Here is a 23,907-nt window from a genome sequence, read left to right as displayed (position 1 = left end):
GAACATTTTAAAGTGTTCTGAATGATGAATTAAATGAGTGCTAACCTTACAGGTTCACTAGCTCCTGACCCCAAGTACAGAATCAGCACAGTACTGTACAAAACATTCTGTTCAGAAGAGATCTTGGGTGGGCTCCAGTCTCATGTGTCAAATCAGGGCCAGTGCTGAATTTAAATTGGGCAGCTTAGGGTTGGCAGAGAGGTGGGTTGGTTTTCGTTTTTGTTTTCCTCTCTCTACTCTATAGATCAAATGTCAACCTCCCCAGTGTCAGTTCATGCTGTTGCCATCTTCATGAAGATGACAAAAATGAACAGGATTAATGAGAATGAATCTGGGAAGATGCAGGTGTAGAGATGGGTAGTGGCCTCATGTAGCTCAAAGCAGTAAGCTTCCCAGAGAGCTTCCCTGTTTGGGCCTTTTGTGAGCTGTGATGTAGGCATTGAACCAGGTTAAACAGTGAAAGAGGTGCAAATGTGAGTTTGAGGAAGAAATGAATGAGAAGAGTGGGAACCACAGATGGTGAGGAAAGTCAGGGTTTAGAGAACAGAATGTCACCAGAGAACCTATGACCTCTAAAAACTGAAATTCAGACCCATTTTTTCAGGAATAAATTATAGATCTTCTAAAATGTAAAGGCATTTCTGAAATGTAAATGAATGTATTGAACTTCTAAATTCCAAATACCTGTTTTGTTTTTCCCTCACCATGTGTGTCTAGACACAGGATGTGCATTTGAACTGCTGCAGGCAGTCTCTTACCAGAGCGAGACTGGTGAGACCCTCTAGAGTTCTGTTGCTGCTCTACTGCAAGCAACAGCAAACGCATGTAAATAAGTGCTAGATTTTATTAAAGTGGGTGGTGTGCCAGTTGGAGATCTCTGCTGGCCGTGCCCTGGCGCCAAGGCAGGTGCAGAGCAGCAGGACTGCACCTCCCGTTGTTTACCTGGCACATGTACAGAGCCTTATCTGAAAAATCCAAGTGCCAGGAGCCTGCCCTAGCAGCCGCTTCTGCTGCATTGCAAGGGAGCCTGGAGGATTACAGGAATATCTAAGTTCAAAAGTTTTAAGTCACTAGAGTTAGTTTGTAGGGGTTAGCACTTCTCCATTTTGGGGTAGTTCTTCCCTACAAGCAGCCTGGAAAGTGTTCTAGAAATACCGAATTTCACGTGTAGTTTTTGGGCGAGATGTTATTTTTGTGTTTGTTTTGCGGCGGTTCCCTGGGCTCTGTGAGCTGCCTCTAGGCCCCGCACTGCTCTGAGGCGCTGTGCAGGGGCAGCGGCCGCTGACGCTGTGTGTCCGCAGGGGGCTGCACGCCGCGCGCGCGGAGCCAGGCGGCGCTGGAGCGCTGCGCGGCCCTGCTGGGCCTGGACGAGGACGACCTGCGCGGGAGCCTCACCTCGCGCGTCATGCTCACCACGGCAGGGGGCGCCAAGGGCACGGTCATCAAGTGAGTGGCGGCGCCGGCGGGAGGGGCGGGGCGGGGAGGGGCCCGCCCGTGAGGGGCCGCCCGTGAGGGGCCGCCCGTGAGGGGCCGCCCGTGAGGGGCCGCCTGTGCTGCTGCCCTGCCGGGGGCCGGCTCCGCGCCGCCCCTGGTCACCCACCGGCACAATCGGCCCCAGCTCCGCTTCACCTGCTGCCGGGCGGAACTGAGGTGCGCTCGCACCAAGCGCCCCTAAAGCGCTTCTTTTAATGGCTCACCGAGCACGGGTGCACCCCCTTGGTCGTAAAGAAATCACAGTTGTACACTTACACTAGCTGAAGGCTAGCAGGCTTACAGCACTTTGAATAAGTAACTCCTGTGCTGTATAAAATCTCTCGTGTTAGTGAGTACGCTGTGTGGCCAAAGAAAGTATAGCAGTCAGCCAGTTAAATCCACAGCCTGCACAGCAAATTTGATATGCTAAATCATTTCTCAGATACACTCTATTAAGGAATGTCAATGTGGTGCCTGAAGTCTTTCAGAAGGCGCTTGAATCTTTCTCCTGAGGGCTGCGCAGTGCTCCCGTGAGTGCTGCCCTGTAATAATTAGGGCTGGGATGCTTTAATTAGAGGGCAGGATGGCCCCCCCTTCTTAATGCCTGAGTGATTACTGTCCTTGTGTTTGTCATACGTAATTCTTCTGAAATCAAGTTTTAACTTTAAAAACACCCCTGCAAATGGTAATCCAGAAATTGCTGCTTTTTTGCTGGTTTTGGTAAACACACATTTAATCTTGACTGTAAATAATGTTTCACAAAAACACAGATAGAAAGTGTGGGGGTTTTTTGTTTTTTTTTTTTTTTTTCTGAAGCTATTCTCCAGGTAGCCTCCTAGGCACAGAAGCAAGATAATGGTTCCTTTCTGTATGTACATAGAAAAGAATTAGGGGCAAAGAGCCTGTATAAATATGGTACTGGTGATAACATTTCAAAACCATGAAATTTATAACTCTTGCAAAACGGAGTTTTATGAAAATGACAATGCAGTTACCTTTTGTTTATGAAAAACCTCTAGCTTCTACCACAAATTTTCTCTTGCTGAGATTGATCCTAGCATGCAAGCTGTCAGGGAGGCCTGCAACTGAATTGTGTGTTTTAATATTTAGTTTTCTGTGTTGAGTATTTTCTGGAGTTCACATAAAAGACTGAGCTTGGACTAAGCAGTTTTGTGTACATTAAAGTAATTCTCAGCGTTCAGCTGAATGTATCAATCTTTTAATTCGGAAGCTAATAAACATTCACTCCTTGGAAGAATATAGGTGTGCTTTTTATTAATCTATGGAAACAGTGTGATTGTTTTAGTGAATTGGAAATACTTTATTCACATTACACCAAATGTTTAATATATGAAACTCATCATTTTCTGTACTAATGGGGTTTATTTGAGTTCCTTGCATATTTTGTATTTGCAATTTCTTTGGAAATGTATTACAGAAATTATTATTATGGAAAAAATTCTAATTCAGTGCCAAATGGTAAATAATGTTGGGGGAAGTGGGAGAGGGTGATGTATTACTCTACATTCAGTTAAAAGCTCAAGATCTAAACCTCTTAATTGTGTATTCAAAAGTCCATTTCTGGAGAGTAAATTCTTCTCTCCCTGCCCAATGTAAATTCCTCCTCTCTCTCCTCCAGAAGTTACTAGAAATTGGGGACTTTGAGTCGTTGTCATCTTGCTTGTCGTTGTCATATCCAGATGATATGGAGTGTTACAAGTAATTTTTCCCCCTTCATTACAAGCTTAATGTATAGGAAGATGTCAGTCTTGCAGGAAAAAGTGTCTCCAGTGGAAAATATTGACCCAGCTTTTACTATTTGCTCTTTTCCAAGCCATGTCTAAATTGACAGCAAAATCTTTGATATATTCATCCAGGAGAAGCTTTATCAGTACATTAGAGTAGAAAATTTCTTATTTTACAGTACAGATGGCACTCACAGTAATTCATGGCAATATGAACATTACAGGTTATGAAAGTCAATAACATTTTTTACTTAATTCAAGTTGGGATGCACAATCATTGCTGATCTTTCTCTGTTGACTTACTGCTTACCTGGTTATTCTCCGTCTTCCATTTGCATTTTTAAATTCTTCTCAGCTTACTACCACCCACTTTCCTTTACTGAAATATGTCTTGTGGATTTTTACATTATGAATTTTTTGGAAAATAATCTTGTATGCTAATCTTGTTACAAGATTTTCTGCTTTGTTACTTCAGTATTATTAGAGCCCATTTTTTGAGAATACCCTTAGTTTTACATTCCTTTTAAGTGAAAGTGTTAATTAGAAGCAGAAGGGCTTTGAATGAATTGTATCCATGTCAGATTCAGATGGCACCCCACTGGAAATGCTTTCAGGGAACTGCTGGTTCAGCCTCTGAGAAGGCTAGAAGCTTAATTTTGGCTGTTGTACATGTAACACAGACATAAGGCTTGTCTGTATGTTTTCCTTTTGAGAATGTTTGGTGGGACATTCCAAGCTACCACCTTTATGAGGCAGACCATGTGTTCACTCCTCAAGTGACACTGTCAAGGAATGTTTCTTAATTTTTGTTACGGCTTTGAGTTTACTTTGGATTAAAACTGTAAAGACTTTCTGATCAGTGAATTTATCCTGATACGCCTGTAGTGTTATTTGCACTGTGCAGTTTCAGAAGTCTGCAGACACAAGGAGCTATGTTTTTATGCCAGCAGATCTTACTTTTCCTGTGTTTTATTTTGAGGATGTCAAAAATGAGTTCAGCAGACTTCTTACACCTCTCAATGATTATTGCATTAAGCCTCTTTTGCTAGCATTTTATAAACTTGTGCATCTAAAATCAGACATACTCTAATAAATACACCAATATCATCATCTCACATGGCTTACTGCACGTAAAAGTGGATTGGACTATTTTAGACATTTGTTACATAGACACAATTTTTCTATGGTAGTGTGGTTTAGAAACTACTTGACTGCTATCAGTATTAGAGTTTTGACAAGTACATTGTTTTTTTGTTCCAGCAACCCAAAGAGCTGCTCATTTCTCTCTCTTTCTTAGGGACCTTTTGTGTGCAAGTAGATCATGTGAGTCCTATTAGGTCACAGTGAATAAATAGCTCAGCTGAAATCACTGTGCTCAGAGTATAACAAAGGCTTTGTTCTGCTGGGCACAGTGGAGCCAACAAGGAGCAGTAGGAGGGTGATGCTAAATGCAATCTCTCTGAATTTTATTAAATAATCATGTGCAGTGAATTGCCTGGGGGACTTGACAGCTGCACTACGTCTATCTGTCTTTGTCTCCCAAAACCCCAAAATAATTACCTTGCTGGATGATGTTTTTGCCATCCATGTGAAGTGTATTTACAGATAGAAATAATGTGTTAGGATTCAAAAATCTGGTGCTTCTCTTAGACTGTAAATGTGCTACTGTGCTTTTCTCTTGCTCAGTTTCCTCTTTTCCAAGAAGTCTTTCACACAGGACTCCATCATCACAAACTAAATTATTTTACAAGGTGAAAAAAATTCACTTGCGTCATTCCAGTTCCTCCAGCTTCTTTTGCAGTACATTTTCTACCAAAATGCATTATTTTTAGTGATGCTACTGAAGTGTCCATTGTAAAAACTTTTTCAAAACTTTTTTGAACTTTGGCTTTTTTCAAATTACAAATATGCTGCTTATATTCTTTAATTATGTGGAGTATTTAACTAGGTGGGGTTACTTAATCCAGGCTACTTTATTTATGAACCAGTAACCATATTGGATGACAGTAATTGATGGATATCACGTCACCTGCTGTCTGCCTCAGTTGTTGTCAACCATGGGCAAATTAGACATGTTTTTAATTAATTTGTTCTGGAATATATTTGGGAACTGCATGGAGTTTGCATGGAGAGATTTTGTCCACAGACTAAATCTACCCCATCCATGCTTTCCCCTAGGGCTCAAACTCTAGATCATTGGAAACCTTCCTGAAGAAACTGGCATGAAGACCAACAAGGGTTTTTCTTGCAGCCTTACCAAAGTACTTAGAATTTGGCAATTTTTTTCTCCATTGCATTCAAGTAGCTGATAAATTCAGGAGAGGGAAAGAAGGTAAAATGGAGGAAGGAGAATTTATCTTTTCCTGTTCAGGCAAGAAACAAGAGAAAGAAAGAGATTCATTTGTCTTTGTGCAGACAAAAGAAAGGAAGAGCTGAGGGAAAGCAAGTTCATGAAAAGAAAGCTGCTTGTTCTGAACATCAGTTCTGTGGTGGGGCTCTTGTGTATCTACTGTTTCAGCCATTTTCAGCGTTGTTTAGTGGTTCTGAACTTTCAGTTGTGCAAAATGCTTTGCAGGGTTACATTTTCTTTCCATGCATGTTTGCTGCATACTATGAAATTTAGCAGCAAGGGTTTGTGCAGTCTTTAGAATTGCACTTAATTAACAGTGGCAGAATTTGCTATTTTGAACACTAGGACCATTTTGTAAATACATGCTTTAGCAGTACAACTATTTGTCATGTTGTTTAAAAAAGTAAGTGAAAAACATAAATGATTTTAATATATTGTATTATGTAATAGGTCTGCAGCTGACAGGAATTAGTATTCTGATCTCTTAAACGTATCAGAACAGAATGCAAAGGTACCTTCCTTCTATTTATAAGCTGAGATTTCTGTCAGTACTCATTACCTTAAGATGAGATAGATACTTAGTGGAAGACAAGATTGTGTGTTAAAGCTAATTACTATCAAATGTAATGTAGCTGCAAGTGTCCTTTGGGAATGGAGACTCTGGTTCCATGCCTTACCAGTCACAGTAGAATGTGATCTCCATAAGGAGTATTATCTTTGAAGAAATAAAAAAATAGTAATTATTAGTTAGTTAGTTTAGTGCTTATGAATTCTGGGAAGTGAAGGAAATTTTGCAATATGGATAAGCTGTTGTTGTGGTTTAACTCCAGCTGGCAACTCAGCCCCTTGTAGCCACTCACTCCCTGCCAGTGGAAGGAAAAGGGGAAGGGTAAAAATGAGAAAACATGTTGGTTATTGATAAAGGCAGTTTAAAAGGTAAAGCAAAAGCTACACATGCCAGAAATGCAAAACCAGGAAGTCATTCTCTACTTTCTGCTGGAAGGTCAGTGTTCAGCTCCCCAGGACAGCAGGCTTCATCACATGTTGTGGTTACTTAGGAAGACAAAATTTTAAATTCATAGAATCATTCCCCTTTTCCCCTTCTTCCTTCAGCTTTTATTGCTGAACATGATGCTGATGCCATATGATAGGGGATGTCCCTTTGGTTAGTTGGGGTCAGCTGTCCCAGCTGTGTCCCCCTCTCAGCTTCTTGTTCACCCTCAGCCTCCTTGCTAGTGTGATGGGGTGAGGAGCAGAAAAGATGTCAGAGCAAAAACTGAACTTTAGGCTTTATTCTAACATAACAAATCATAAGTAAATAGAAATATTTTTGTAGATGGTGTCGTATATAGTTTAAATATCTTTCTCTGGAAACTGTCAGTAGAGTTTCTAATTATTTAATAAACAATTATGAAAGCATCTTAGTCTCACTTCTACTGATGGTAGCAAAACATTATTGTTTTTACAGCTAAGATAGCCTAACTTGGCAAGGTTGTTTCCTGCCTTGGCCTAGAGATCGGGGAAGGTTTTTTAGGTCCTAATTTATGGTATTGGACAGTCTGTTTTTAGGTTTAGAGTCTTATCTCAGCATTTCACAGTAAGGAATTCTGAAAGATAAGGTTTGTATCTTGTTTTTTTAGGATACCCTTGAAAGTGGAACAAGCAAACAATGCTTGCGATGCCTTGGCTAAAACCGTGTACAGTCATCTGTTTGATCATGTAGTGAAAAGGGTAAACCAGTGCTTTCCATTTGAAACTTCTTCTTTCTTCATTGGAGTTCTAGATATAGCTGGTTTTGGTAAGTACACCTAAAATAATTTCTAGATGTCACTTTTTTCCACCAAAGATTCAATAACAAATTCTGTAATGAAGAGTGGGAGGGTTTTTCTTTTTGGTGTTGATGGTTCTTGTAAAGCTTTTGCTTTTTGCTTCTTTGACTCACTAAAATTCAAAACAGGGCATGTTTTGTGATGTGCTCTAGTCCTGCCAAGGTTGTCCAGGGGAACAGCCTTTGGTTTTCAGGGTTTTAGAGTTTTGGTATCTACTGCTAGCCTGCTGTATCATAGATGCATGAGGGTGTATTGGTACAATTGCACTGTCTGGAAGCATCTTGCTTTGGTTTGCTGCCAACTGTCTGTCATTTATCTCAGAAATATTATCTGCTGCAGTAGTTTTAGATGGCTTGTGTACAACGTGGAAATCTGTAAAAGATTTCATTTTGCTGAAAGAAATGACTGTAGATCTGAACACATCTTTAAATATTAGCACTGTGAAGCTTCTCTTATTTACTATTTAATTTAAACTCTTGGAACACTGTTTTATCATAAAAGTTTAACTTCTGTCTTTCAGAGTACTTTGAGCACAACAGTTTTGAACAATTCTGTATAAACTACTGTAATGAAAAACTGCAGCAATTTTTAAATGAAAGAATTCTGAAAGAGGTATGATATATTTAATGTTATATTTGAGGATTTGGTTTTTTAACTATTATATTTGAGGATTTTTTTTTTTTTTTTGCTGAAGGGATACTTTAAATAGAACTACTTTTCATAAGATTACACCTTATGTTTGAATAAAAAAAAAATCAGTTGACATACTGTTTCCATATTATGTGACATCCGGTTGTGTCAGAAAAGAATGTGGATTTTTGAAAACCAGCGATGAGGTATCCAGAGATTGGATAATCCCCAATACCTAATGAAAATATTGAATTGAACAGGCTTATCATTAAGGCATTAAAGTTGGAATACATTAAGCTGTGTAAGGAAATTCTTAAATGTGTGTTGATTCCTGCTATATTTTTAAAAATTGTTTCATATTTATTAGAAAAAATATTTTTTTTCTTGATTTTTTTTTTAGAAAAAAAATTAAGAATGGTGTTTTCTCTGTTCAATTACTTTAGGAACAAGAACTTTACCAGAAAGAAGGCCTGGGGGTTAATGAAGTTCGTTATGTAGATAATCAGGACTGTATAGGTATGGACTTCTTGAGTTGTCAAGCTTTTTGTTGCTGTCATGGGGAAAAAACCTTCAAGCAGAGGAGGTGAAATATGCATAGCACTAGTAATTATATGGTTTTATATATATCCTCATTCAATTCACAATCTTAAGAGTTCATAGGCATTTCTGCAGTACAAGAATAGCAGTTTCATCCTTTCCACAGGAAAAGGTTTGTAGTAAAAATTCCTCTTAAAAGAGCAGTTTCATAGAGAATGAAAAAAAATTGCAAAACTGTAAGTTTGTGTCTAATAGTTTCAAGAGCATGAATTTCTGTGTCAGCTTTCAAGGGCTTCGGAATATCTGTGTGAGAGGTCAGGGCAATTCAGTTGTTAAAAGCTGTGAAACCACCACTGTCTGCTAAATGCTGGTCTGCCTTTCCTAAAACAAATTCTACTTCTCACTGAGTCATGTTGTCAAATGGAAATATTAACCTTTTAGTTTTGACATGTGGTAAAATGTGTATGAAAAGCTTAAAAATCTCCCCCAGCAATTGAAGCTAGACCTAGGATCGTACTGTAAGAAGACTTAGGCACTTTTTGGATGACTAATTTCAGCTTGAGATTAAGAGTTAAAATCAAACAATTAGTTCCTGATCTTTTTCTCCCTTGTTCCACAAGCGTAGAACTTCTAGATTTGATGGATATCCTATACATACCTATTAAGATCTACAGAATTGATTTGCTGTGACTTCTTGTATTTTGTTTAATGGCTTTCCATAGGTACTTTTGTAGAGAATCAGATCAGCAGCATTTCGGTGTGTAATTTTCAGTAGTGATACAAGTTGATATATTCAATTTCCATAAATATATGGGGGTTTTTTATTAACAGATTTGATTGAAGCAAAATTAGTAGGTGTACTGGATATTTTGGATGAAGAAAATCGTCTTCCCCAACCAAGTGACCAGCATTTTACTTCAGTTGTGCATCAAAAACAGAAGGACCATTTCAGGCTCTCGGTAGGTTTATTTTTGTAGTCTGTCTTGTTTTAATGAAACAGTTCTTGGAACAGTTGATAGTAACACTTCACTGTAATGAAAATCTTTCATAAGAAATCTCATACCGCCCAGTCTGCACAGTCTGTACCTCTTTGTTAAGGACAAGGTTGGTGATTAGATTTGATGAAAAGTTCACTGAAGACTTCAAGCAATTCTAATATCCTGCTGAAACTAAAGCCATATTCTTGACTTGCATTTGAAGTTTAACATGTAAAACATGAAAGGAAGTAAAAACACATTTTAATTTAGATTGTTTCCTATCAGATGAGCTATTTTGTTGTTCTTTTAAAAAATTTCTTGCTTTGGAGAACGTTTGACTCATGTCTAGTGTCTAGCTAGCACTTCAGAGATGAATATAGGAATCATACTAGGAAAATTTTTTTGTTGCTTATTTTTTAACATACAGCACTATCTGGAAGATTAAGGCAAATTGTTGAAATTTATGTCCATGAATTGTGTTGAAATTTAAAAAAATGCCTAAAAATATGAGTAAAGGAAGCCATCATTTAAAATCCATTTACAAAAATTGTCATCCATTTACCTTGTGCTAAGTTTCCACTTAATCCTGCTTGCCTGAATTGGTGTGAAGTGAAACATTCTGATGGTGTGTGTATGATCAGCTAGTGCTTGCCTGTTAACATATACCATCTAAAGCCATATCTTGAGCTTCAGTCTAATCCTATTCACATAACAAGGTTTTTCATCAGCTGTCAAATTTATGATAAAGAAAGTGTTGATTAAAGGCACAACCAAAATCAACTGGCTGGTATTAGCAATCCTGGTGACATGTATTTTGAATGCAATGTATTTAAGTGTGTGAAGAGTTTGAAATTGGGTTTTTAGAACATCATGGTTTGGACAGGAATGGTAATGATCAGCACAATTGTATTTACAGGAAATATGATTTTAGCATCTAGTGCTCCTGGCAGATCACGATGGTGTTCTAAGAATAAACTTTTTCTTAGTCTCCATTGCAATATTTCTTTGTAATTCAACTCCTTAATTCCAGATTCCAAGAAAGTCTAAATTGGCCGTTCACAGAAATATCCGAGATGATGAAGGCTTCATTATCCGACACTTTGCAGGAGCAGTGTGCTATGAGACGGTAATTTTATCTGTGGAACACTATGTTTATTGTGTTTTGTAGAACATTTATATGTTTTCAGTGCATATAGCTTCAATGACAAAATTTCTTGTGATCAAAAGAGAAGTTCAAACATTGATATGTCTTTGCGAATTGACAAATTTCTTTTAACTTTTCAGGCTACAGCCCATTTTAATGACATGTGTTTTGTGTAAAAGTTTGTTTCAAATCTACAGGTAATGGTGTCAGTATTAAATATATTGATTCACAGCCTACTGCAAATTTTGCATCAAAAGGTGTTTACATCCTGGGGAGAAGAATAAACTGTGATATAAAAGTATTGTTAGTGAAGAGTATTTGGACACATGATTATCCTTGTACACAGTCCCCATCGTACTTTGTGTTTTCCATTTCTACTGGCAATGGACTCATTCATGTAAAAATACAAAATACCTGAAATTGCTACCCTCAAAATACATTCCAGACTCTTGTGCTGTTTTGGCTATTACTTATTGTACAAAAACATTGTAAGACCTGAAGCCGGTATCTAGACCATCAATTTTCAAAAATGAAAGTTTAAGTTAAAATGAAGGTCCATAAGGCTTTGTTGGTCTGTATAACTTCACCATGTATGAAGGATGCTACTTGCATTACTTACTTGGCTGCATACATATTCCTCTCTTGTGTCTTCATGGCCCAAGGAAACTTTGGAGGCCTGTGTTAATCCTTTGATTCTTATCAAAGAAGAATCCCACCCTTTTGTGGGACATCTGGTATTTTCTTCAAAGCAGTCCTGGCATCTTCTGTTCATTAATATCAAAGTCTGTATTAAGTTGCACCAAAAGCTGTTGAGGATTTTGTAAATGGGAAATTGGATACTAATATATTGACCTCTTGACTTTCTCTGTAATATATTGTTCTTCTCAAAGTTAGTGATCCAATTTAAAGAAACCAGATATATAAAGTTTGTAGGAAGTGACAATATGTTTTAATAAATCAAGTGTTCATAAATAGTCATAGTACTTCTAAAATAACCTGTTTTCATTTCATTTTCCAAACTGTGTAGGTTTAAGCATGCACATTAATTCCTATTTCACAATAGATCTTAAGTGATATTACAGGCAGTGAAGAATTAAGCTTCGCAGAACTCCCAAGAGATGATGATGTGCTGAGTGCTGGAACTGGAAGTCCACAAAAAAACAACTGATCTTGTTAAAGGCACCAAACCTTTCTTCGGGTTTCATAATTCCAACAACATCCTTCAAACTTAAGAATGTCTTTTCTCTCTGGCATTAGACTTTTGTGTATCCAGCTAAAAAGTTGTTTGAAATAATATATTAATATTTACCCCATGTGTTCTTGCTAATTTTTAAATATGTAACTATATTTCCTTTAGTTTTCTAATTAGACTGCAGTAACTTGGACAGTAAAACAAATGTGTTTTTATCTCTTGGGTTGTATTTTCAGATGCAATTTGTGGAAAAAAACAATGATGCTTTGCACATGTCTCTTCAATCTCTTATATGTGAATCCAAGGACAAATTTGTTCGACAGTTGTTTGAAGCCAACACTAACAACAACAAGGATCCCAAACAAAAAGCTGGAAAACTCAGTTTCATCAGTGTGGGTAACAAATTCAAGGTAAAATCATAGAGTAAAGAGTCCTATCTTGTAATATATGCCAGTTTTATGTTACTTGAATTAAATAGAACCTAAGGTTGGGAGAACTAGCAGTAATTTGAGATTCAGAAGAAAATTTGGTTAAAGAGATGGTTTCCTTCTGTTGAATTATAAGAAACTGGCATTTTAAGCTACATGCTATGCGTTTCTGTCAAAAGTATCTTCCATAATAGTCCTTACAGAGGTTATACAGGGATTTTTAGGTCAGAATCTTTCAAAGTCACATAGAAGTCTTTATTCAACAGGTTTTGAGATGTAAATTTGGATTCGGTGGACTTTAACATTTTCTAGATGTGACAAAATGTGTTCTTCCATCCTATTGTAATTATACCTTCTAGAAGATGTATTGATTCCCTACAGTTGGCCAAACTCTCAAAATTCAGTACCTAATTTAACCATAGTTTTTCCTTTTCTGAAATATATATATACTTAGTCATGGCTTACAGAGGAAGATATTCATTGTGCTGAATGTTTCCCTTCCCAATACCTGAATCTGATGCTTCTCCTCATTTTCTCCTTTCTTCTGATGTTGCAAAGCTGACCTTCAAACCTTGTCTTCTCCAAATGTTTTCTGCATCCTTTTCTCATTCAGCAGTTTTATTTTAGCTGGACTATTCCAGCTCAGGATGGCTAGAAAGAGAACAATAGGGGAATTAAGAGATGAAAAGCAGGCACATCGTGGGCTGCAGGTAAATTTTTCAGTCTCGTGGATTTACAGTTGGTAGAGCTGCAGCAATTTCAGCAAGAGCTCTTTTCAACACATCTGGGCCAGATCCAATGAAGGATTTATATGCCTTCAAGTCAAGTGCTGAAACAGTTTTGGTATGCTATCTTACCTAGGGCCACCAAAAACCTCCCTCATGTTCCTAGCTAGACTCCTGACACAGTCCCTGGGGAATGCAGGTATCTTAGATAGTCCAAAACACCTGCACATGGAGTGAGACATTGCCAGTACAGAAGAGTGTTTCTGCATTTCTGCTCCATAGCAAGGTTAAGTACTGGATCAGGACTGCAAGATCAATTCCTTCTTGCATAATCACATTTTGTGGCTAGCATTTGGAGCTGTTTTCTAAAAAATTGTTTTCTTCAGCAGGGGCTAAAAACCAGGAAGGATATGCTAGCAGCACACTTGCTTTTTATAGCGATAGTATTCTGCTTCAGGTCTGTACTGTATTGTGTTCTATGGCTATTTTATTTCCTGTAGTGAACACCAAGATATTGGTCAGTCTGACAAAGGGTATTCTCATTACACCTTTCTGGAGTTGTTTTGTTAGGTAGCCAGAAATAAAGTGTTTATGGTGCCACGAAGAGCAGAATACAGGGCCTGACTTGTAAGGTAGTGGTTTTGGCATTTAACTGGGAATTGGGCAGGCTGCTCTCTTGAGTTTTGCTCTGATGAGTCTTTTTAACTCCTTCCTATTCTATAGTAGTTGTTGAATTAAAGTGCAGCAATTGGTTTAATATAAAATACATGATCATCAGGTAGTCTGAAAAGTTGCATACAGATAAGCCATGTCCTGAGCAAACCCTGCAGCCATGAGTCTGCTTTAAATCAAGCTAGGATCCACAATTTTTTACAACTGTATTTTAAAAGTGAAATCAACTGTGGGATCTTTTGAGATAGTTTCCTCTTCCTTCCATCTAGATTTTCAGTTTCTCTCGGATTTGGCACCCCACCTTCCGTGGTGCAGTCTTGTGCATTATACCACTGCCCAAAGAGAGGTGAATTAAAAGGGAGGCATTTTTGAAGTGAAGCAGAAATTTTGTGGGGAACTTTTTTGGATTTCCTTCTGTTACTTTGGTACTCCCCTCTCCACCTAGAGCACAACTCATGTTCTTCTTGGATCTGGCCCATCAATCTATAATTCTTTCAATGTTTTCAAGTTCCATGGCATTTTGAATGTATGTGTTACTTCAGTAATTCATGTAGTGTTACCTTCCCAGACACAGCATGTGATGCTGATGAACACTAATAGCCTTGAATATTTCACTTCAGATGACATCAAAATAAGGTCTTTTCTCTTACTACATATTTCATCTCTTTAAGAATAAGAATTCTTTGTGCATTAATTTGTAAGTCAGTCTTCTGAACTACTGAAATTAGAACTTCTTCTAATTATATCAATTATTGATGATGTTGCAGGGACTTCTCTTTATGAAATCCTTCACACATCCCTTCCTTATAACTAATTAAAATTAATTTTCATTAATCAGTTGAGAAAATAATGATTCATTTATCACTGGATCTCTTCAAGATTATCTGAGATGATTTTACCTTTTGCTAATGATGTATTAAATTGTGACAATTCAAAGAGCAGTAGTTTTAGCAATATGTTTTGCTCATATACAGATTTTGTTGAAGAAGTTCACCTGAGAATGTCTCTGGCTTATTTCTTGTCAAATCACAGAGTATAAGGAAGGGGTATTTTTCCTCAAGCAGAAATGTATTCTGTTGATGGAAATTAGTCTGTCTCTTGCAAACTTAAGTGTTTCTGACTTAAGAAAACATAATTATTATGATCAAGTTGAAATATAAACAGTATGTATAAGTGAGAACTGAGCAGGAGGTTATTAGTGTTTGTCATGCTTCTTGTGGCACTCTTTCTAACCACATCCATGTTAAGTTAAAAAAATCCCAAACCAATTTTATCTACCAGAGGGACAACTGGCAGCTGTAGGTGATGCACACTACCCATACAGATCTTGTTTCTTGGATTCAAGGTAATTGAAAGATCTGGCTAAAAAAAATCAGTCAGAAGTCAGATCCTTTGAATTTTGCTTCCAGTGCTGAAAAAGAATATGTTAGGACATACTGAATTTTGTATTGCTGCAGTCTATATACTTAAAGTTTGCTAAAAAACTAGAAAGGCTGGCCCAGCAGTAATTTATATTAAAAAAAAAAAAACAAAAAACCAAAACCCAGACACACCTCTAAAGTAAAAATATTGCTATTTTTCTGATGTGGTTTTGGAGTATTTAAAGTCCCTACCAACTACTTTCAATACCAACTCTAAATTGTTTTCTCTGGTAGGTTTAAGTCTCTGATTATCCTGAAAACCTGACTGCAAATAATAGTAGTATTACAGGCTTTTCTCATCACAGTATATTTGAATGTAACCTCAGCAAGTGTAATTTTTGTCATCAATAGAGAATTAAAAAGTTGGAAGTTTGGAAATAGAAATAGATCATTACAGGTAAATGTTGACATAACATTAAAAAAAAAACCCAGAAGGAAAGCCTGGGAATATACTTTGTGTTAATTGTGTAACACACAAATAATGCTTGTTATAGATTAAATTTGGGATTTCACAAAATTTCAGTGTTTTTTAAAAATGATTGCTGATTGGTCTAATTTTTTATATAATTTTATTACACTGTCATTATTTTTTATTTTCCCAAAAGGACGTGCATGCTTTTTGTGATAACTATGTTGTAATAAGTGACTAGTCCATGCAGTATTGTTGTGCAATTAAATACAAGCAATTTCCTCAGGGCCATTCATGCACACTTGCATGATTTTGTCTATTAAAATTGGTGAATGTTTGGTTTATCAGTTCTGTCTCACTAACAATGAGCATGCATGCAGTAATGCTGTACCTCTATTTGGTGTGTACATTTCTGTTCATGCCATGGTAAGGCTCTTGAAATACCTGTTTTCTTTTACAGACTCAGTTAAATTTGCTTCTTGAGAAGCTTCACAGCACTGTAAGTATATATACAGATGAAGGTTCACAGTTTTCTGATGTAAAACAAAGTAGATAATCTCAATATTAGGGCTTACAATAAATGTGATTAGTAATTGCTTTGGAGTTTGCAGCTACTGGAACATCTTCTTGTGCATGTAATGGTTATATATTTACTGGAAAAAGGAAAACCAACCACCTTCAAAAAAGTTGTAGAATGAAAGTTAAAAAAACTGAATAAGCAGTATGAAATCTGTCTGTGCTGCAATCTCCTGTTTTGTCTCTTTTACTTCTTTCTGTGCATTGGTTATCATTGATGACTAATTTATAGAAAATTTAGAAGTGTTTATTAGAAGTAAGTAATTTAAGAAATGCTTTATTATTAATTATTGTTTTAATGTTCCATAAAGTCATTAAAAATATTTTTTCATTTTACTTTTTTTGATAGGCTGTAAATGCACAAGTGGTCAAGGAAACTGAGTCCCCTAATGAATATTTGTTAATTTGGCTGATATGATTAGATAGCTTGTGAAATTCTCCATGTACAACATGCCATTTTACTTTAGAACGTGGAATTGTAGGAACACAGTGCTGTTTCTCTTGACCACAAGTTCTAACCAATTATAGATATTAGGTTATGCTCTGTCAAAAAAAGAATAAGTGTGGAAAATTAAGGGAAACAAAGGAGTGGGGTGCTTGGAGTATAGCCAGCATATACAATTTTACTGCAGTCATGAGACTGGTCTGAAGGTGATCTATTTCACCCAGAACATTCTGGAACTGAAATACAGTCCAGGGAAAAAAGTGTGTGGCCAGGCTTGCTGTACTCTTGAGTTTAGCTAATCTGTGATTGGGGAGATATTGTTAATGTAGAGTTCCCTTGGCAGGTGCTGTCTCATTCTCAACTGAGAGATGGAAAAAGAGAGAATATGCCACAAATCAGGCTTAATACTATGTTTTCTCAGTCCCAATTTTGTTTTAGAATATGCAAAGTTGTCATTAGCAGTCACCTGTTAAAGGAAAATCTGAATAATTGGGTGGTGCTCGGCAAAATGTTATCCTTGCTAAATGTCAACTCATCAGAGAGAGCAGTGGTGTAGCACTGTAGCACACATGGTCATAGCAGAGGAGCAGACTGGAACATCAGGGAAGGGAGACTGCAGCTGTGAGCCAAAGGAAGTTGTAAAAAGTAGAAGTTAAGGGTCAGGTTCATCTGGCATGATTCTGATGTCAGGAGTCTGGTTTGCTCATGTGAACTCTGGGGAATTTTAGTGTTGTGACTGTGGAAGATATTGAGGGTAGTAGGATCTAGAGTCATAAATCATAGATTATATACATGTTAAGAGAACAGTTGAGTGAAAATTCAACAGAATTGAGGATCCAATTAATGGTTTTAGCATTGAGATCAGTTACATAAAGACCAAGATTTCAGTGCAAAACTGGTATATGAGAGAAAAGGGTGGGGTTGGGACTTGATTACCTTTAAGGCTCACTTCAACCCATTAACATTCCATGATTCTATGATAATGTCAGCATTTCTCTTTTAGAATACTATTATTTTTATCTTCCCCCCCCCCCCATAAGTCCTAATTATTTAACCATTATTTTAGGAGTTTTAAAAATCTGTATTTTGCTAACTTCTTGCTTTGGTCTTAGGGGTCGAGCTTTATTCGCTGTATCAAACCTAATCTAAAGATGACAAGTCACCACTTTGAAGGAGGACAGATCCTCTCTCAGCTTCAGTGTTCAGGTAATGTATGCCTCTGATATTTTTCCTTCTGATTTTTACTTTGGTGGTTAAAAATTACCGTAAGCTTTAAATATGTGGGATGAAAGCAGTATTTCCTTGCTTGATCTGTTTTCTAGAAGATAGGTTATTTATGCCTTATAAACAGCTATTTAGATTTTTAGTGACTTAGCATTCATTTTAGAAATAATTCATCTGAATTGGCATTAGGACTCTTCTTGCAAAGAAGAGTTGCCCACAGTATTAATAGGGCACCAGTTCAGTCCTGTAGATTTTAGAGGCAGTCACTGTTAGCTGAGATATCTAGTAATTGATGCACACCAGTGTTCTTTGATTTTTTTGATACTGTGATTGAGTTTAATTGTACTACTTTCTCAAAAGCTTACTTTCTCAAAAGTTTCTTCATATCACTATTAGCTTGATTTGGAGCTGAACACCTAACATGGATGAAATGCTGCATCTTTGTTATTCTTGAAATGCTAGATGCTTTCCAAGTGTATAGCTTTATTTGCTCGTGCCCCACTGAACTTTTTGAAAAACAAAGACAGTATAAACAAATTAAATTTCTGTTGAAAGCAAGTATGCAGAAGATTAAGTTTTATGACAGCAACCACAAGTTAAGGTCTAACTTAAAATCTTACCTGCAGCCTCCGTGGATAAGAATATGTAAAATAGGGGTAAAAGCTGGTATAGCCTGTGCTGCTGAAGTAATTTGAATCTTACTGACAGTGTCTGGGATTTACTGATACCCTAGTTGCAGCCAAAATGTTGTAACATTATTGGGGACATTGATGTTACATCCTAGCAGCTGATACTTTGTACTTCGAGTACACTAAATGTTCTAGCACTGCCCTGCACATGTATTTGAGGTTGTATCTGCACCAGGTCTCACAAATACCATTCACATGATTGAAATAAATGCCTGGTTGGGCATTGTTTGGTGGTTTGGGGTGTAGATTTGGGTCTTTTCGTCTTCCCTTTGAAAATGAAATTGTCAAATCTGCTGAAAAAGAAAAAAGATTTTGGAAGAAATATTAGAAGAAAAATCATATGGATGATTGAGTGTTACTTACTTCTCATATAGGGAGAAAACCTTATGGGCTTTTCTCATGTGTTCAGTATTAACTTTTTGTGACTGATCACATAATCAAAAAATGCTACAGGCTTGATCAAATCCCAGCTGAACTTTGTGGTTTAGTCTCTGAACAATGTCTTTGAGTCTTATGTCATAAACCTACTTACTGTTTATCATAAAATTCACAGCTTAATTTGCATGTTACTGATGCCAGGTTTTGTGTATGTGTCTGTGAATTTAGGGATGGTGTCAGTTCTGGATTTGATGCAAGGTGGTTTCCCGTCACGAGCGTCATTTCATGAACTGTATAATATGTACAAGAAATACTTGCCTGAAAAATTGGCTCGACTGGACCCTAGGCTTTTTTGCAAAGTAAGAAAATAATTCTTCTGTATCATCCACATGAGAAAATATATTGTGATGTTGGTTTTCATGTTTCTTTGAAGGAGGCAGAATTTAATCCTTTCTGGTTTCTGTGTTTCAGGCCCTATTTAAAGCCCTGGGACTGAATGAAAATGATTACAAATTTGGACTAACCAAGGTGTTTTTTAGACCTGGCAAGGTAATCTTTTTCTTGGAGTTCATGATTATGAATCTTAAAATAATTTCCATTTGAAAAGGACATTTGAAAGTAACATTGTTTAACACATTGGTAAAAGTGTGGCCAACCTAAATAAGGTTGCCCAGGATTTGTATAAATAATTTTGTTCATTTTCTTTGAATAAACCACAAAATTTGTATGGATACAATTGGGTTTATAGTCTTGTTGCTGATGCTGCAGTATTTCTAATGCAATGTTTGTATTCCAAGAATTATGTTGACTTTTAAAAAGATGAAGTCAGAGCCAAGAAGAAATATTTTCTAGTAAAATCTGTTTATAACTGAAATCTCCTTCTGTGATTCTGAACATTGCTGCTTCTATTCAGAGTAAGGAGATGAAGTTGAGAGCTATTGCGATGACAAAGGAAAATTATTGTAATCCCAGAAAAATGTTCTTCCTGTCTTATATTTACTGAAAAGCAGAAGTGCAGGATTTTCAGAAAACGTTGCCTTCAATGGGAAACTTATACAAAGGTTAAAAATTGAGAAGTGCTTTCAGCTTTTTTTTTTTTCCACAGATACATAATTAGATGTGTTTTGAAGTTGTGGAAGGCCAGAGTTCATCTCCAGGATGTATAAAAGCAATTGATTTTTAAAAATTTTGACAATAAGTATTTTTGGTGTTTAGTAAACGGTTATATTATTCAAAATGCCAAGGGTTGGACGTCCATACAGCAAACATATAAAAAATCTGCGCTTGTAATTTCTGTTATCATTAAACAACAAAGTGTAAGAAAATTATCTGCTGACTTTAATTGAAAGCTGATATAATGACATACAGTTTATATAAAAAATTTTAATTCAGCCTGATCTCAAACAATAGTATCTAACACTCTCTGTCCTGCTAATATGTAAAACTTGTTTTAATTGCCATTTAGTTTGCAGAGTTTGATCAGATAATGAAGTCTGATCCGGATCACTTGGCAGAGCTGGTTAAACAAGTGAACCGCTGGCTTATCTGCAGTCGTTGGAAAAAAGTTCAATGGTGTTCTCTCTCGGTGATTAAATGTATGTGGCTTATGTTTTATTAACTCAAAATGTTGGTTAAAAATACAGCAAAGCAATTAATAACACCCTGAAATGTGGCCAAGGACATGTATAGCAGATACATACTGAACTCTGAGTAACTGATTTCAAGGTTGGTGGGATTTTTCTTGAAGTTACTCTGCTGAGTAGTAATAAGGTGGTGTGCAATAGAGATTGGCACTTGTGGTGTGCTTCAGAAAAGGTACCTGGGAGATTGGGAAGGGTCTGATGCAGAATGTCAGCAGTCTCTGATAACATGGAGGGTGAAAACTGCATTAGAATGGGGAAGAAGAGCATAAAGGCCTTATGCCAGTGCACACATGGCTGTGCATTTGGGCCAGCACAGTCTGTGACTGATTATTATTTGTTGCTGTTTATAGTGAAGCAAATAGAATTTCTGAATTCTTAGGAGATTTCAGACATCATAGATTGTAACACTAAAATCTTGGGTGTGCTCTAACTTTTAACAAAAGTTACTGGTATCTGTGAATCTGGAGGGGTGTATGAGTGTGCACACATTTCATTGTTCCTGTTGGATTTGGGTGGGAGCCTCTGTGCCTGGCACAAGATTGTGAATTCTGCTATTCTGTTTCTTAAATGTTGTGGTTCCAATATACAAAAAGCTCTCAAGCACACATAGTCTGCATACAGTTTTGTGACATCAAATGTATAAGGAAGATAGTAGTTGTGTTAAACTGTATAAAACATTAAGATTCTGTCTTATGTGTGTTTACAGTGAAAAATAAGATAAAATATCGAGCCAGTGCCTGCATTAAAATACAAAAGACTATTCGTATGTGGCTTTGCAAGAGAAAGCACAAACCATGGTAAGAAGATATTCCTTGGTTGAAGGAAGTATGTTTTAAATAATATTTTCTTGGGACTGTAAGAGGAGGTTTACTTTATTAACTAAATCTATCTGAAATCATAGAGTGATGCTGAGTACAATTGAAGGAGACTGAGAGGTTCTGTGTTCCTTCACTCTTTTCCAAGGATGCATAGACTAAATCTGAACCTTTCCTAAAGATGTTTCTTTATCTCTTTGTTCATAAAATCCTTCAGTGACAACCTTGTTTTTAAAAATTTTTTATTAAGTCTGTCTAATTTAATTTAAGGTCGTTAATTGTTGTCCTTTACAAGGTCACACCTTCCTTCCTTTATAGGCTCCCTTTCATTTTTATCTTAGAAATAATAACTGTCTTATCTCCTCATGAAATTAATTCCATTATCTGATTGCAGGGAATACTGATGGAAAAACTACTTCAGTAATTAAGCTCTGCTGACACCTTAATGTTCTTTGACAGAGACATAGCTCTGTTCTAGTTGTGGGCCTCATAAATTCTTTTACATCCTTTGAGAATTATGTTTCATTTTGAATCTTGGCATTTCTGACTTTTTTTTTTAGCTAATTGGTGCTCATCTTTAATGATTTGATTTTGTTTCTACTTTTGTGTGTTGATTTGCAAATCCCAGTATAGTGATATCTGTTTAGGAAGGTTGTCTGCAGATTTGTAACTTCTGTGTGGGGCCTTCAATAGTGGTTCTTAAAAAAACTCTTGAGTTTTCCTGAACTCCTCCCCAGCCTTGCTTTCTCAATCCTTTGGGGTGTAATGATGGTGTTCATTCTGGGATGTAATACTGTGTAGTAGAGTTTTATCTGATTAATTCTGTTACTGCTCTTTGAATAAGTAGCGCTACTCAGCCTTTATCCTTTCCAGTTAAAATCCTCTAGTGGATACTAATAATCATTAGTATCCATTTATTATTGTGAGAAAAACAAAAAGCCAGCCCAAATTAATTCTCAAAATAAAAATGCATTTTTCCATTTTGAGCCACTGTTTGCTAAGTAATTTTAGTTACTGCTTGGAAAAGGCTCCATTGCTTAGTTACTTGATGTGATAATGTTCAAATTTCAAAGAAGAGGGAGAGTTTTGTCAGAAGGCATAACTTCTCTCCCCATCTACCTTTTTTACATGAGTGATTTGTGGAGTTTTAAAAGTATCACCATCCAAAATTATTTCAAATAAGCAAATAAGCTGTCTTACCTTCACAGCATTGATGGCCTGATAAAAGTACGTACACTGAAGAAGAGACTTGATAAATTTAATGAAGTAGTAAGTGCTCTGAAGGAGGGAAAAGCAGAGACAAGCAAGCAGGTCAAGGAGTTGGAGGCTTCTATTGATGCATCAATGACCAAAATTAAGGTATGTGATAATAATGAGAGAAAAAGTATCTTTGTACTGGAATCTTTTAAAAGCTTCATCTAAAGGAGAAGGCCAATGCATTTTTTTTAACAGAAAATATACTTTAAAATTGTGGTCTTAATTTTCAGTCACTGGGTAATTCCTGTTTAAAACTATTTGTAAATATAACTGAAGTGAATCCTGAAAATAGGTGCGTATGACTTTGGTATCTGTGTGTCAAAATTGGCACTGAAGGTTTTAAAGAAAAAATGCATGTTGGTATTACGAGACAAGTGCTGTCAATAAGTTGTTTGTTGCTTTCACTATTGGAATACCAATTACCATTATTACCATTATCAGAATGCCAATTACCATTGCCAATATTTTAACTTAATAAGGGCTGAAACAAGGCATTTATCACAGACTAGAGACATTTCCAGTTATGAGGTTTTTCAAACTTGGTGGTAAAGAGAATTCAGCTTGTTGATTATGCTTCAGGTCTGTAGTCCTCTCTTTCTTACCACAGAATCACAAAGACAAAATGAAGGCACACTGGCATTTATTAATGTTAGAAAAAGTTTGGTTTCTTGAATTCATATTTCATGCAATATTATAGCTTTCTTAGTGTGCCATATTAAGACTTCTCTATTTAAAATCGCTGTTGAAAAGATGGTAGAGTTAACCTATCAGCTTAGGGTTCTCTTTTCTAATGAAAATTATAACATGTGATTATCATCATGATACACTATCAGAAAAGGTCAGCAAATCCCCATATTGCAGTTTTATTAGTAAGATGTGAATTGTAAAATGAAATTAAATTGTACCTGTCAATAAGGTTTGAAAACGTGTCTAGCAAAGGCTATTTTTGAAGCATTTTCAACCTGTAATTTGTTACTAATAACTTTTTAGAAAAAGTTAGTCACAACACAGTGCAGTATTTTTTCTGAGTGCTAGCAGAAATATTAAGAAAAGCTATTTCATGTATGACATAAAAGCGGAGCTGTAAATAACCACTAAAGAAGATAAGAGCACAATGCAAAATACACTGGGAAGGCTTTAATTTCCATCCTAGCATGCTAGGAATTAATTTCTGTTGCTTAAAACTGCAAGATTTAAAATGTGAAGGTATGTTTTGAAAGGAAGTTAAGTTAATTTCACTGATGATATGGAGATGAATTTGGATGGTTTTATAGGAGAGGGGAGAGGAATGGGTCCTCAGGATTGTAGAAAAAAAGGGAAGAGTGGACTCAAGCTTCCCAGCTCTGAG

General features: G+C 36.6%; 1 protein-coding gene across 1 annotated transcript in view; it reads left to right on the top strand.

The window, feature by feature from the left end:
* Positions 1-353: 353 nt before the first annotated feature.
* The window catches only part of LOC141730256 (unconventional myosin-VI-like), a 46,699-nt gene continuing 23,145 nt past the window's right edge, over positions 354-23,907 (top strand). The window contains exons 1-15 of the mRNA XM_074547685.1: positions 354-357; positions 1,302-1,446; positions 7,209-7,366; positions 7,918-8,009; positions 8,471-8,543; positions 9,396-9,523; positions 10,572-10,667; positions 12,114-12,287; positions 15,993-16,031; positions 17,666-17,759; positions 19,073-19,203; positions 19,316-19,393; positions 20,310-20,439; positions 21,194-21,284; positions 22,511-22,661. Coding sequence (XP_074403786.1) covers positions 354-357; positions 1,302-1,446; positions 7,209-7,366; positions 7,918-8,009; positions 8,471-8,543; positions 9,396-9,523; positions 10,572-10,667; positions 12,114-12,287; positions 15,993-16,031; positions 17,666-17,759; positions 19,073-19,203; positions 19,316-19,393; positions 20,310-20,439; positions 21,194-21,284; positions 22,511-22,661 — 1,584 coding nt within the window. The remainder of the gene's footprint in view (positions 358-1,301; positions 1,447-7,208; positions 7,367-7,917; positions 8,010-8,470; positions 8,544-9,395; positions 9,524-10,571; positions 10,668-12,113; positions 12,288-15,992; positions 16,032-17,665; positions 17,760-19,072; positions 19,204-19,315; positions 19,394-20,309; positions 20,440-21,193; positions 21,285-22,510; positions 22,662-23,907) is intronic.

The sequence above is a fragment of the Zonotrichia albicollis genome, chromosome 9 (genome assembly GCF_047830755.1).
Source record: "Zonotrichia albicollis isolate bZonAlb1 chromosome 9, bZonAlb1.hap1, whole genome shotgun sequence".
Lineage (NCBI taxonomy): Eukaryota > Metazoa > Chordata > Aves > Passeriformes > Passerellidae > Zonotrichia > Zonotrichia albicollis.
Note: the sequence above shows the minus strand (reverse complement) of the source record. Positions and strands in the feature narration are given on the sequence as shown.